The 15,120-nt window shown below is 45.5% G+C and overlaps 1 protein-coding gene across 7 annotated transcripts in view; it reads right to left on the bottom strand.

Moving 5' to 3' along the window:
• CHEK2 (checkpoint kinase 2) overlaps positions 1 to 15,120 on the bottom strand; it is a 45,380-nt gene that overhangs the window by 29,555 nt on the left and 705 nt on the right. For 6 of the 7 annotated variants that reach the window (XR_011167149.1, XR_011167150.1, XR_011167151.1 and 3 more), the window contains exons 2-5: positions 13,124 to 13,381; positions 9,404 to 9,528; positions 9,142 to 9,289; positions 2,042 to 2,132 (exon numbers count right to left, since the gene is read on the bottom strand). Coding sequence is in view for 4 of the 7 variants with exons in the window: in XM_069081770.1 (XP_068937871.1) it covers positions 2,042 to 2,132; positions 9,142 to 9,289; positions 9,404 to 9,528; positions 13,124 to 13,376 (617 nt within the window). In the remaining 3 variants the exon portion in view is untranslated. The remainder of the gene's footprint in view (positions 1 to 2,041; positions 2,133 to 9,141; positions 9,290 to 9,403; positions 9,529 to 13,123; positions 13,382 to 15,120) is intronic. The other variant, XM_069081771.1, reaches the window with a different exon arrangement.

Below are 15,120 nucleotides of genomic sequence, written 5' to 3'. Positions count from 1 at the left end.
TCGATCCCTGGGGATACTCAGGTTCCTTGCTCAGTGACGCCACAAGCCTTATTACTATTACACAAGCACCTACTAGATGCCACGCCCTAGACTATTCTTTGTGTGGGACAACATAGCTACAGAAATACTGTGCAGCAGTGCAAATGGACGGCTCGTCCATCACCTACAGCTTCTTCCAGAGCTGCCGGGCACCGACAGTCCCACAGATAGGATGGAGGGGAGGATCTGAGGGTGGGTCCTCTCCATCTGAGACGTGAGGCTCCAGCACACACTCTTGGCTCTGGCTGATTCAATCAACACTCAGTAAGAGCCCTGTGCCGGGTACTAAGGAGACACAAAGACAAAAGCAGAACAATCCCTGCCTGCTGGCATGCACTGCTGGGTGTCTGTGTCACATCTGGGACCCATAGAGAATGTCAGAACTCTAAGGTGCCATGGAGACCCTGTAGCCCAAACACCTCACTTTACAGAGGTGAAAAGTAAGGCCCTAAAACATCACGTGACCCATCAAAGAAGTCCCCCAGGAGGACACATACAAGGTCAGGAGTTTTTTAGACTTTTAATATGAAAAGTCACCACAAGGACTTCAGCGGATTGAATTTTCCTGTTATTATGTTGTGGAACTAGATGGAAATCTCCTCTAACAACCAAGTCAATGAGAGTCATTACACATAAATAATGACCCTTTCCAAGGTCTACAGCTGCCACATTTCCAATGAAAACCTTCCCCAGAGAGGATCGTGTAAGTCAAGGCATTCTTGGCCCAACGGGACCTTTCCATGGGATGGGACGGCCCAGGATTCCTTCCAGCACCTGTGAGATTACGGCTGGGCAAAGAGCACGGACACCCACTTGTCTGCTTTATCCAAAGGAACCTGTGGGCTGTGCCTGGCTTGATGGAGAAGAGATTGGCACGGGCCTCTCAACTTTAGGAAGACATAAAAACACCATGTGAGGAAAGCCAGGATGCTTCCAGAAAGCAAACACTCGAAGAGGAGAAGACAACCCCCTTTCTGTTCTGATGGAAAGAGGGCAGGATCACTGGCATTCCCACCAGTCAGTGACCCTAGAGATGGTTCCTCATCTGCCCTGCTGAAAGGCTTGTTCAGGAAATAAGCTTCTGGCAAAAGCTCGCCAAGGGAACAGACCTTCCAGCAGGTCTGCCTGTGGGAGCAGCAGCAGTCACAGGGGAGCGCACAGCCACACCTGGACTGCTTCCAAATCAGCAACAAAAAGAGAACATCAAGGCCCTGATTCTGGCAGATAAGAGGGTCCTTTACACTGTGCACTGGTCAGACTGCATCTGGAGTCCTGGGATCATTTCTGGGCACATCTTAGGAAGGACATCAATAAACTGGAAATTATTCAGCAGGGAGCAACCAAGATATTCATATGACTGAGGTCATGTCATAAGAGGTCAGAACTGGTATCAGAAAAAAGCCTCTAGCAGATAGGCTAGATGTCTTCAAAGGATGGATGAGATCACTTTGGTTTGACTCCAAAGGGCAGAATCAGGAACAAAGGGCAGAAGGAGCGGATTTAAGCTTGATGTAGAAAAACTTCCTAACAATTAGAACAGCCCCAAAACATCATGAGGGTACCCAAAGGTGAGGAACTGCCCTCCTTTCGGGCCTTTAAGCCCAGAATGGCTGTGACCTCCTTTTCTAAGTGTGTAGCAGAAAAGGCTCTTTATATAAATAAGATGGGGGTGGGGAAGGAGACAAGATGGCCCTCGAGCCCTTCCAACTCAGAAATGTGATACTCCAACTCTAGCCATTTTCCTAAAGGCTTCTCTTAAGAGTAAGTAAGTTAACTAGAAAAATCCCAAATTATAAAGCATTTCACCTGGACATAACCATTTACTGGGAAGGAGATTTTGAAGGGGGTATATGGTCCCACAAATTAACATTTAAACTTCTCATTTACAAGGATCAGCATTTCAATTCCCTTAGGAAACCAAGAGGAATAACCCCCACAAACCTAAATTTACAATAAAATATAAGAACAATATGGAATTCCTGGAATAAGAAAAAGTATTTACCTTCCAAGTGTTTTTGACATGATGTATTTTTCTCTTAATTCACTAGGATAAATAGATTGATCGTCTACAGTCAGATCAAAAAACACAAAAACTAGGAAGAAAAAGCACAGAAATTAGTCACATTAATTTTGCTTTAAATTCAAAATAACCATTGCTCAATTTCAATAATCCAATAGATGAAATGTTAAGATACCCTGTAAAAAAAGACTTAACTTAAATATTTCCTAAAGGAATAAATATTTAAACTAGAGAAAGTACATGTAATAAAATCCTTGAGCAAGAATGGGAATCCACTTGTGTTTTGCAAAGCTAGAATAAGTACTTTCACCTCAAAGCAGAGAACAAATGTGACCCTGGCTCCTCAGTTACAGAGGGCTCGCTTACTGTTTAGAGAACCAGGACAATCAGCACCACATCAGGATTAAAAAATGGGGGTTAAAATGAAGGGTCCAAAGAGATCGGAACCCTCTTTTTAAGCCTGGAGAAATCAGGCTTTCCAAACAAATCCCCTTCATTCGAGTATTAGTAAGCCTCAATCCAAGCAGGTCACGTTTAGCTCAATATGGCAAAATGAAGTTATGAGTGAATTACCTAGTTCAAAATGTGTGTCAAAGTGGATAAATCAACTCCAAAACCAAATGTCTACAAAGTAGAAAAATGCACAATAGTTTGGCAGGGAGGGAACTGGCCACTGGAGGCAGCAGGAAAGGATTCACAAAGAAGATGGATCTTGAGCTAGGCCTGAAAAGCAGAAAAGCGCTCCATATGGCAGAAGAAATGAGTGGGCAGGGAGAGGGCACCATAGGGCATAGAGTGTGGGCCTGGAGTCAGGAAGACCTGACATCAAATCTGGCTTTAGACACTTGACCGGAGGTAAGTCATGTGACCCTGTTTGCCTCAGTTTCCTCATTTGTAAAACAAGCTGAAGAAGGAAATGGCAAACCACTCCAGTACCTCTGTCTAGCAGGCAACAGGTGATGCAGAAACAGAAGGTCCGGGACAAGGATATACATAAATACAGACAGACATATACTTACATATGCACACACATGTTATCTGCATCAAGCTGGCACTCAAGCCCACGGGAGTGGATGAGTTTACAAAAGGTGCAGAGAGAAGAAGAGAGGACAAGACCCCAAGGAACATTAGCAGTTAAAGATCATGACATGGGCAATGGGGAGACTGGAAAGAGGAGAGCCAGGGGAGAGCAGGGTCACAAAAACCCAGGGAGGAGACGATTAGCCAGGCTGCTCAAAGGCGGGTCATCAGAGTCAAATGCAGCTGCAAAGCCAAAAAGCATTAGGCTGGAGAAGAGAAAAAAATCTTCAGGAGATCACTGCTAACTCTGAAGACAACAGACAAATTAGTAAGGGCCAAAGACAAGAGAGAAAGAAGATGGAGGCATCAAGCACAGACGCCTTTGTAAGAAAAAGGAGAAAAGCAGAGGAAATATAGGAGAAAACCCTGAGGGGATTTAGCAAAGGTTTTTTAAACACCACAGAGACCTGGGCATGTCAGAAGGCAGCAGGGAAGGAGCCAGGTCACAGAGGAAGGCTGAAGAATAAAGAAAGGGGTAGAGATGCCTGAGGATTCAATCTGCTAAGACAGGAGGAGAAAGAGATCCTGTGCTTAAGGCCTGGGGAGGGAGAAGGGCCATCTCTTTGTCACTGATGGAGGAAAGGAAGAGAGAATGGAAGATGATGTTTGAGACTTAGGTTCTGCAATGAGAGAATGAGAGAAGATGAAACTTGTATAGATCAAACAGTATCCAATTTTTCCAGTAAAATAAAAACAGCAAGGTCCTCAATGGAAAACAGGGAGGAAAAGAATGGGGGCTGGGGAGGGGAAGATATCTGAAACAGTCAGCTGAGGCAAGATAACACAGAACTGTGATGGAGCCAGTCAATACGGTTGTGCAAATTCCTGAAAAAGCTATGGTATAAGGAGATAATGCAATATTCTTGTGCTCTAAGAAATGAGCATTTCAGAGAAAGCTGGGAAGATTCATGTCAACTGATGCAAAGCACTAGTAACAAATACAAATGTTTACAAAGCAGATAAATACACCACAGTTTGGGAGGGAGGGCACTGGGCGCTGGAGGAATCAGGAAAGGATTCATGCAGACGATAGAGGAGCTAGGTCTTAAGGCAGAGGAAGGGAACGAATACACCCTAGGCATGAAGGAGCACCAGGGTCCTCCAGTGAACAAGAGACAGCTCTATCTATGTACTTGCACAGTGACATGGAAATCAAATTCAGAGTCACAAAAATCTAAAGACAGTCCCAGGTACGAGTTAGCTACAGAAGCACTCTGCTCCTCTCGTCACAGAAAAGGGAAGAAGCTACAAGGGCAGAACACTGTCAAATAAAATCTTGCAACTGGACTTGCTGCTTAATTTTTTTTTTAAATTTAAAGGGAAGATTAAATAAGTGAGAGCAGGGGGCTGGTGGTAAAAAAGGGGAAAAAAAGGCATCAAAGAACTTTTTTCCACAAAAATCAAGCTTAAAAAAAATTTTAAATTTAAAAAAAAAAATCAAACTTATAAAACACCTCAATGACCATTTTGAAAATATATGCAACTGTCTTGGCGTGTGTCGTACTGAACTAGTACCAATAACATCATCTTGCTCTCATCCATAGCCTTGTGAATTTAAGTTCCAGTTTCTTGTAAGTCATCTGATGTTGGGAAAGCCCAAGACCACTTCTCCTTCCTCAACCTCATTGTCTCCCAATCCACTCTGCCAAAAAAGGAACAAGGCGGCCCAATCCCTACATTTGAGTGTTTTACTCCCTTTAACAATATATTAACTGTGTAGAAGCCAAGGCTGGAGGGCCTCATGCCAACGAGAGTCAATTTATTGTGACTTGCTAAATAAGTCCTTGTCTGGATGAATCTCAGAATCTTTAACTTCCCGTAATACAAACAAACCTGTGTTTACCTTTTTCCAAGTTCTAGCCACTGTTACCTATTTTACATTTTATGTTCCTAGATATCTAGGAAGGGATACATTTTGTAAAGTAAAGCACACGTTGATGTGTACACTTGGAAGTTTAAAAAATGTTATTTGACTTGAGAGACTTATCAGTTTGAACATTATGGCCAAGGGCTGGGTAAGAAGGAAGAATGACTGAAATGGCCTGATCAGAGAAAAACTTACAAGAGTAATATACCTAACCCAAGGAAAGGATTCTCTGAAAACTCAAATTCACCAAACAAAAATCAATGACTCCATGAGAAAAAAATCATAAAACAAAATCATAAGATTGAAAAAAATATACAACACTTATCTGACATCAGAAACAACTGACCTGGAAAACACAATCATTGGACTCCCTGAAAGCCATGATTAAAAAAAAAAGGGCCTGGACGCTCCATCTCAAGTATTCACTTGATGAACCTCACTTTTAATTGAAATGGACAAAAGAAAGTTGGAGATACACACACACACACACACACACGTACACACACACATACACACACACACACAGAGTCTGGTATAGATAATAGCCAACTCAACAGGAAAAGGATTGGGGACAGAAGAGAGGAGAGGAGAACAAGGGAGGGCAATACCAGAAGACAAGAGTCCCAAGTAAAACAAACTTCCTATTTGTGAAGGGAAGATTAAAAAGAAAGGGGAAAAAAGAAGAAAAGAACTAGCTTCTAAGAGCATACCTTTGCCTGACTCTTTGACACAGGGGAATGGCTAAACAAAATGGCATGCAGACGTGATTTTCTAACTATTTGTTATTTTTAGATATTATTTCATTGAAAGAAATCCAAAAAGACAATTTCAGCAACTACAAGCTCTGGGTTGTATGAATTAATGAATGAAAGGGGAAGGATCAGGAGCATATTTTGTAAGGGAACATACGACCCTGCAAAGAAACCCGGCTTTGAAAGGCTTCAGACCTTGGTCAGAGGCTCTCTGATAACACGTGCTCTCCCACCTCCTGACAGAGATGATGGTCGGCCATGGGGAAGCAGAGACATCTCTCTGGGCACAGCCCCTGGAAGAAGATGCTTTGCTTGACTCTCCTTATTCCTTACAAAGGATTTCAATTTCGTGAGTGAGGGGAGGTTCTCGGTGGCGATGCCAAAAAAAGGAGGCTATTGTACCACTCTTTGACAAACACAGAACAGAAAGAAGGTTAAGAGGAAGCATTGACAGGTGGGTCAGTCTTGAAAATGATAAGATTTGGAATGTCATGTGGAATTTTCTCTTTTGTGTTCCATGAGTATTAGAAAAGCTCTCTCTTTTTTTGGTGGCTGTGTTCAGAATAAAAAAAATTAAAACATCAAAAAGCACAGGCATGAGGCACAGTGGGTAGAGCACTGGCTCTGGACTCAGGAGGGCCTGAGTTCAAATTCAGCCTCAGACACTTGACACTTACAAGCTGTGTGACTCTGGGCAAGTCACTTAACTCCAGTTGCTTTGTCAAAAAAAAAAGTGGACATAAAAAAAGGTTTCCTTAATAAGGTAAACTGCTTCTGTAATGAAATAACATTTGGAGGCCTTTAGTTCTAGGAATGTTCAATATTACAATAAGATAAAGTAATTGAAGGACTAGCAGAGGCAAAAGAGAAAATACAATTATCACTTTATGCAGGATGATATAATGGTTTACTCAGAGAATGCTAGAGATTGAACTAAAAAATTAATGGAAATAATTACTGACTTCAGTAAAGTAGCAGAATATAAACTCCAAAAAAAAAGCAGCAAAACCTAAATGGAAGAAATAGAAAAAGAAATTCCATTTAAAGTAACTACAGGATGCATGAAATACCTGGGGATCCAGTTACCAAGAAACACAGAGGAATTATAAGAATACAACTAAAAAAAACCACACTTAACAGAAATAGAGTTAAATAACTGCATAACAATTAACGGTTCATCCTAGGGTCATGCAAATAAAATTTAAATGACAATACTAGCTAAATTCATTGTCAAATTTAGTGTCAATTCAAACTACAAATGATTACTTTATAGAATGTTTAAAAAATAAAATTTATTTGGAAGACTAAAAGGACAAGAATCTCATAGGAAATAATGAAGGGGAAGAGGCAGCAATATCAGATCTGAAACTAACTGTACTACAAAGTAATAACAATCTAAATTCTGTAGTACTGGAGGAAAAAATTTTAAGGTGACTAATGGGACAGATTCAATCCACAAAATCTGGGGGACAACTGAGCATAGGAGCAGACTGTTTAATAAACTCAAGGATATAAACACTGAGGGCTGAGGCTGAATTCTACATATGGCTCCAAAATGCTTTCTAGAAAAAGTCACAGGGCGGCTGGGTGTGAATAGAGCACCGGCCCTGGAGTCAGGAAGACCTGAGTTCAAATCCAGCCTCAGACACTTAACACTTACTAGCTGTGTGACCTTGGGCAAGTCATTTAACTCCAATTGCCTTGCCTTCCCCCCGTCCAAAAAGAAAAAAGTCACTAAACCATATATATGCCCTCTGACCCAGATACTACCACTAAGCATATACCCCCAGAGGTTAAAGAAAGTAGCAAAGAACTATCTGAAAATATTTATAGCAGTTCTTTTTTAATAGCAAAGAACTAGAAAAAAGAGAGTGTTCATCAACTGGAGATGAACTGGCTAAGCAAACTCTGTTTCATTAATGCTGGAAGGAAACAAAGAGAGAGACTCAGAGAAGCCTGGAGGAGATGAGTAGAACTGATGCAAAGCCCCAAGAGTGGAGCCCATAGTGACCCCAGGACACAAGGGAAGATCGCTGTGGCTGTCTTCAGGTGACATCTGCTCCCTGTCCCCGGCCCCCGCCCCCGCGCCCCCACCTCCCAGCCCCCAGCGCCCTGCTCCCTGTGCCTGCCCCCTGCACCTACCCCCTGCTCCCTGCCCCTGCTCCCAGCGCCCTGCTCCCTGCACCTGCCCCCTGCCTCCTGCGCCCTGCCCCCTGCTCCCTGCCTCCTGCCCTGGCAGGGGGCAGGGCTGGAGGAGACATGGCCTACGCAGGGACCGTTCTTTGTCTGTCTTTTCAGCTTTATGCAGGCTTGTGATGGGGGGGATTTGGGAAGAACAGAGAGAGCATCAAGGAAACCCTGACAGCTACAGAGGAGGTCTGAGGAAGGCTCAGAAGGGGGCCCGAACAAGAGGGACATTGCTGCTGTGGATAAAGCCAACACATGCCTTTGTCTAAGGTCAGTTCCTACACTTCTCTAGAACTTCTTTACTAAAATGTCTGATTTTTTTTTTGAAGAAAGCTTTCGATGATATGGAACAAACCAAAAAGTCTTCAGGCTCTTTGGCCCAATAATGTTACTTTGGGGAACACAGTCCAAGGAAATAACTACAAGAAAGGGGAGCTGGTACCAAGAGGTTCGTGGCAGTTTAATGTAGAATCGTCAAAAAGCAGAAACAGTCGAGGGGCCCACAACAGGGCAATGGCTAAGCCAACAGTGGGCATCTGGCCACAGTGGATGCCATCACTATGCAAAGTGCCAGCTTCTGCGGTCATGCCTCCATCTGGAACCTGGAAGGACTGATGATTTCCTCAGGGCGCTAACACCTGTGTCACCCTGTGCCACAAGGACAGACCTCTCCCTCCCTCCCATGCCCCCCAGCCCTCAGCTCTGGCTGTGCCCTATGCCTGGACTGCTCTCCCTCCTCATCTCTGCCTCCTGGCTTCAAGCCCCACCTTGTACTGGAGGCTTTTCAAACCCCCTTGAATGTGGGAGCCTCCCTGCTGTTCACTATCTTCAGCCCACCCTCTTTCTTGTCTGTACGGGATGTCTGCAGGCTGCCTCCACGTTAGACTGGGCGGTCCCCGAGGGCAGGGCCTGTTTTTAGCCTTTCTTTGTATCGCCAGCACCCAGCACAGTGCCTGGCACACAGCCGAGGCTTAAGACACGTTTACTGACTGTGATGAAGAATCATTGACTTTAATGTTAAATAACAAAAGCAGGCCTGGAATAATCAGTGCCCACTGGCAACTTGTAAAGATACCTCTAGGAACACACACAAAGACTGAAAAAGGAAAACCTATGATCAATAACAGTCCAAAGGTTCTCCTTCTCCTCTTGGTAAAGTGAAGTCCGCAAGGTCAAAGCCAGCAAGCCAGGGTTACCTCTGTTGGTGGGCACAGACAGGGCGATCTCGGAGTTGTTACTCAGCGGCAAGCGCTTCTCTTTCCCAACCAGCTCTCGGTTCACAAAGGTCCCATTCCCGCTGTGGTCTTCGATGTAGGCAATGTAAGAGTTCTTGGGCCCTTTTTCCTATATCGGAAAAGACAGTTCAGGGAGTGAGAGGGGACACCACAAGAGGCAAATCTAAGAATCACGGAGACAGACGACAGGCTCAGGGCCAAAAGCACAGGCCAAGGGACCCACCCGGAAAATCCGGAAGTGTTTCTTGCTATATGTTCGGTATTTATCGGTTTTTTTAAGCCCAGGCTTGTCAAAGCTGTACTCACACCCTCGATCTCTGCCGAACCAGTACTCATTCTCCACACAATCTAGAACACAAAGAAAACAACAATGTCATCTCTTCCTTCCCACATCTTCGAAACAGAGAATGAAAAGCAGTTCTTATTAAGAGGTATTTTTTTTTAACAGCCACCCAGTGAAAGTATGTTTCAATTTACTTTGAAAAAAACCATTGTGTTACTCAGATAAGCCTCAAAAGATTTTAGGCCAGACAGAGGCTCCTTAGCCTGGGGTCTGTGACCTTTTTTTAAAATATTTTTTTCCTATTAATTTGTTTTCAACATTCACTTCTACAAAATTTTGAGTTCCAAATTTTCTCCCCAACTGTCCCCTCCCATCCCAAGACGGCTTGCACTGATTACCCTTTCCCCCAATCTGCCCTCCCTTCTATCACCCCCCCCTTCTCTTTTCCCCTTCCCCTCTATTTTCTCATAAGGCAAGATAGATTTCTGTACTCCACTGCCTGTATGTCCAATTTCCCAGTTGCAAAACTATAATTTTGTCATTGTAAAAAACTGTGAAAACAATTATTAACATTCATTTTTAAAACTTTAAGAGTTCCAAATATATTTTGGTTACTGGATTTCAGCATAACTGATTTCCTTTGCAACTCTATATATTTTATTTTGGGCATTTTAAAGCATTATTCTCAGAAGTGACCCACAGGCTTCACAGGCTCATACATCTGCCAAAAGAGTCCAGGACACTAAGAGGGTCAGGAGCCCCTGCAAGCTCACTTGCAAGTGTATTTTTAAGAAAATAAAAATGATGAAGTTTTTTTTTTTAATTTATTGTTAAGCCAACCATTTCTCTACCTTGGCCTACACAGTCTATATTTATCTTGCTGGCAGAGATGCCCTTGTGGACCGCCATGATCAGGCACCCACAGCATTTAAATGATCAATGATCAGATCATTGGCCCTTCCCACCCCTCTTCTGCTATAGGAATTTGCTGTTTACATTCCAACTGTTTGGGTACAATGGAAGTGTGTCAAAAGACAGATGCCAAGGACCCAAAGACCTCTGCTTGGTGGCAAAATAGCAAATAAAAACTGTTCCCTTCACCAGCCAGTCCTTCACAAACTGGGCCCAGCCTGCCCGCCCAGGCCAAGCACACATTCCATTACTCCCCTTCCCACACTCAGGGTACAGGGCCCCAGTGGACACATAAAAACACTTCCTCCTCTGCTTCCTCCTCCTGAGGCCTTTTGTGTCCTTAATTCTGCTGACTGTGCACACGTAGCAACACATCATGCAGGTTCCTTTGTGGTTCCCAAAATCCCCCACCTGCTGCCTCTAACAGTACCAGAACCTGCTTGGAGCTCCGGGCCCTTCCTACCTACCCACCATCCCACCGCTGCAGCCTTTCCCCTGGGGAACCCTCCATCCCTCCATGGCTGATACAAGCCCATTCATTGAAGCTGATTTCCCCCAGTAGCGTGTAAGCTCCTGTCTTTTGCCTCTATGTGTTTTTCAGCACTTAGCTGGGTGCCTGACACAGAGGAAGCCCTGACTGACAGTAAGCTCCCTGAGGGCAGAGATTGGGGCATTTTTGTTTCTCCAGAGTTGACACACAGGCAGCTGCTTCATTAAGGTTTGTGGATTCATGATGGGCAGGGGAAGGAGTGCGGGACATGGAACCAGAGGACCTGGGAAGCTAGAGTGGCATTCAGTGACCCTAAGGGGCCTTCCCAGCTGCCATCCCTGATCCTAGGAGCAGTCATTTACAGAAGCTAACCTGGGCCCAGGCACACCATCCCCCCTCAGGAGCTTCAGAGCCAAAACGAAGGGGAGGCAAGAAGGACCAAGGGCCTGACCAACAGAGGATACCACACTTGCAGCCCTGGAACTGAGGACTAAAGCCAGCCCAAGTCCCTCCCTCATTTTACAGATGAAGAAACTGAGGTAGACAGAGGGTCATGCAGCTGCTAAGTGCCTGAGGCTGAATTTGAACTCGGTCTTCCGCCTCAGGCCCAGGCTCTATCCCCTGCACCACCTCACAGATACAAGCATGGCCTCCTGGACCCCTGTAATAAGTGGGCTCACCCTTTCCTCAGCTCAGACAGCTCAGACCTCTGAGCAGCAGTGACCCCCACCCTTCCTTCTGAAACTCTCTCCTCCATGGATCCCAAGACGAAGCACCCTCACCCAAACCGCCAATCCTCTCTTTTGTCTGTACCTTCTCTTCCACACTCCTAAGCCTGGGTGTTCTCCAAGGCTGTCTTCCAACCTCTACCCCACCACACACACATACATTCTGTCTCCCTCTCCTGTGCCCCCCCATACCCATTCCTATTTTAATGGGCCTCTCAGTCCAAGCTAACGTCCAACTGTCCAAATCTCCACTAGTGCCAGGCCCCTGGAAAGGCCGCCCCTGGAAAGGCTGCCCTGGAGGTAGCCTCTGAAGGTCTCTGCTGTATCGAAGCTTTTCATTTCTCTTTTCTAAATCTTGGTTTCTTCAAACGTAAAACGTCACTGCCCATCTCACAGGGAATTGTGGGAAAAGCCTCAGGTAACCCCCCAGGGACAACCTCCAGTTTGGGCTGGGAGAGTTACTATTATTGGGAGGCAGCCGGGCAAAGGGGAAAGAATGAGGAACATGGGTGTAGAGCTCAGGGCACCTGGGCCGGGACGTTCCATCTGTCTAAGGCTCAGGCAACTGAGACTGAGCCCTAGCGCTCTAGGTGGGGTGGGATCTGCCAGGGAAGAACGGATGCTGATGAAATCACGGACCCTCTGGACAGCCCTACTGTCCCCTCAATCCAACCCACCTAAAACTGAAGCCCTTACATGCCCACTGCACACCCCCACCTAAAACAGAAGCATGCCCACCGCACACCCCTGCAGAAGGGAAATGCTTTAGTTAGCACCTACTATGTGCCAGGCACTTTGCATATGTGTGATCTCATCTGATCTCACAACAGCCCTGGGAGGGAGGTGTTACTATGACCCACAGCTCTCAGTGGAGGAAACCAAGGCAGACAGAGGTGAAGTGACTTGCCCAGGGTCACCCCGCTAGTTAGGTCTGCAGTCTTCCTGAGGACCCGCTGCGCCATTCAGCTGATCTCACAACAAACTTGAATTCATCTTAGATCTGTCCTTCTCCTTCCCTTCCTCCACCCCCAGGCAGACAGACTAGCCCTGGGCAGCCTTCCTTCCTCTCCATCTAAGCCTTCACCACTCGATGAGCTGGGGCCCCATGACTCAACCACCACCACCAGCTAAAAGCTGGCCTCCCAGACTTCACTCTCCCTACCCTAATTTATCTGACCCTGCTGAACACAGTTCTCAACACATCACTCTCCCGGTCAAAAACCTTCAATGGCTCCCTATTACCGAAAGGACAAAGCAACCCCTCCACACTTGAAGTCACTGTCTGGACATGCTACCCCATCATTTCTAGGATGAGGATCACAACTGGCAGGCTGACAGTCCTCCCACACTGGGGCCACTGATAATGACAACATGGATCCTGTCCAACAGGCTCACAATTTCATCCCCAACTTGCTCCCAAAGCAGTAGGAACCTAGCACAGAGTTTTGAAGGAGATATTTTTTTTAATTCTCTTTTAAATAAACATTATGCTCTGCCCCACAGTCAGACTTTCCAGTCTTACGTTCTTACCAAGGTTAGAGAATCCATCCTCAAGAGCCCAGAGCCGACCCCAGGGCTGAGGGCTGAGTTCCTCTGGTTCCTGGTCCTCGGGAATGGAAGGAAGGTCCTGAGTAGGAACAGTGTCTAAAGAACTGATGGTCCCAGAGCTGGAGTGGGAGGACTGACTGTGGGAGGTGCCAGAGGAGGAGCTGGAAGCATTCTGGGACTGGGACTGAGAGACGCTATGCGACTGCTGGGAGTCGCCTCCTGTCTCACGGGACATCTTTGCTTCAAAAGAAAGTGAAAAGCAACAAATATGAGTCTAAGTACCCAAGACTTGGATAATTAGCGATGGGAGAGAGGCGTGACTGCCAAAGCCTAGCATCCAAATCCAGACCAAAAACGACTATTTGAGCAAAACAGGAATCCTGAATTTAAGTTCCTTAGGACCTGGAACCAGGATTAGTAATGTAACTAAGGTTAGTATTGAGCACCAGAAGAACAATAATAATAACAAATTATAATAATAATAACAGAATTACAGCTAGCATTTCTATAACGCTTTAAGATTTGCAAAGCACTACAGATATTAACTCATTTTATCCTCAAAACCATTGTGGACAGTGGTAGGTTCTATTATTATCCCCATTTCACAGATTAAGAGGCTGAGGGAGAGGGACTGATTTGCCCAGGGCCACAGAGCTAGTAAGTGTATGAGGCTGGATTTGAACTCAGGTCTTCCTGACTCTAGGCCTGATTTTCTATTCAGTGACCCACCAAGTCTCTACATCCTAGCCAAAGTGGCTGATTGACCATTTCCCATCTTCAAGATCTCATTTCCTACTTCTGGGCTTTGACCCAAGCTACCTTCCATCCCTGGAGTGCTCTCCTCCCCACTGTGTGCTTCCTAAAGCCCCTCACTCCTTTCCCAGAGGAAGCTCTCTTCGTCCTTCCAGGTCCTAACACCCTCATCCCCTCACCACCCACCTCTTCCACCTTGTAAAAATTTTGTATTTAATTGTATGTGGACAGTTTGAGCTAGGAGAAGCTCCCTGAGGGCAGTGTGTTCTGCTCATCACCCCAACATCCAGCAGTGCACAGCACCAAACAGGGTTTTGCTCAATGCTAAGAATACTTTTTACACAGAATTACTGACAATATGGCCATTTAACCGTTTAATGATGAAGTAAATACAAACACTTCTTTCAAGCTCTCAAAGTCCTTTGAAAACATAAAAAAACCGTATCTGGAAGGGGCCTTTATAGATAATTTGGCAAAAAGACTTTTTAAATCTTGCTTGTCACAAACCCTACACCCAAATTAATCTCCCAGGGCAGCTTCTCAAACAATTCAGCTCCACTTTGTTTACATTCATCTAGACCAGTTTTGAAAAGGTCATTTTAAAAACAGCCAAGAACAGACAGAGGCTGAACTTGGGTCCCTTCCTCATTGCCAGGTGACAGAATTCCTTCAAAACAAGAGGTCTTTCCTGATATTCTCAAGTGCACAAGGGTTTTCTCCTCCCCCAATCTCTCTCCATCTCCTTCTCTCTCCCCCCAATGTCTTTCCCTCTTTCTCTTTGCCTCTCCCCCCATGCCTCTCCCTGTTTCTCTCTGCCATGTCTCTCCCTCTCTCTTTCCCCCCATGTCTCTCCCTGTCTTTCTGTCAATCTCTTTCCCCGTGTCTCTCCCTCTCTTTCTCTCTCTCCCCATGTCTCTCCCTATCTCTCTCCCTCTTTCTCTCTCCCTCCCTTTCTCTCCCCATGTCTCTCCCTGTCTTTCTCCAGTCAACCTCTCCCTCCCCTGTCAATCTCTTTCCCCGGATCTCTCCCTGTCTCTCCCTCTCTTTCTCTCTCCCTCCCCCTATGTCTCTCCCCCTTTCTTTCTCTCTCCCCCCATGTCTCTCCCTCTTTCTCTCTCTCCCCCTATGTCTCTCCCCCTTTCTCTCTCTCCCCATGTCTCTCCCTCTTTCTCTCTCCCATGTCTCTCCCCCTTTCTCTCTCTCCCCATGTCTCCCTTTCTCTCTCT

Source organism: Petaurus breviceps, unplaced genomic scaffold, assembly GCF_028583685.1.
Source record: "Petaurus breviceps papuanus isolate PSGF00001 unplaced genomic scaffold, PetGlider_PUasm1.0 99, whole genome shotgun sequence".
Classification (NCBI taxonomy): Eukaryota; Metazoa; Chordata; class Mammalia; order Diprotodontia; family Petauridae; genus Petaurus; species Petaurus breviceps.
The sequence above is the reverse complement of the archived record's forward strand: the minus strand, read 5'-3'. Positions and strand labels throughout refer to the sequence as shown.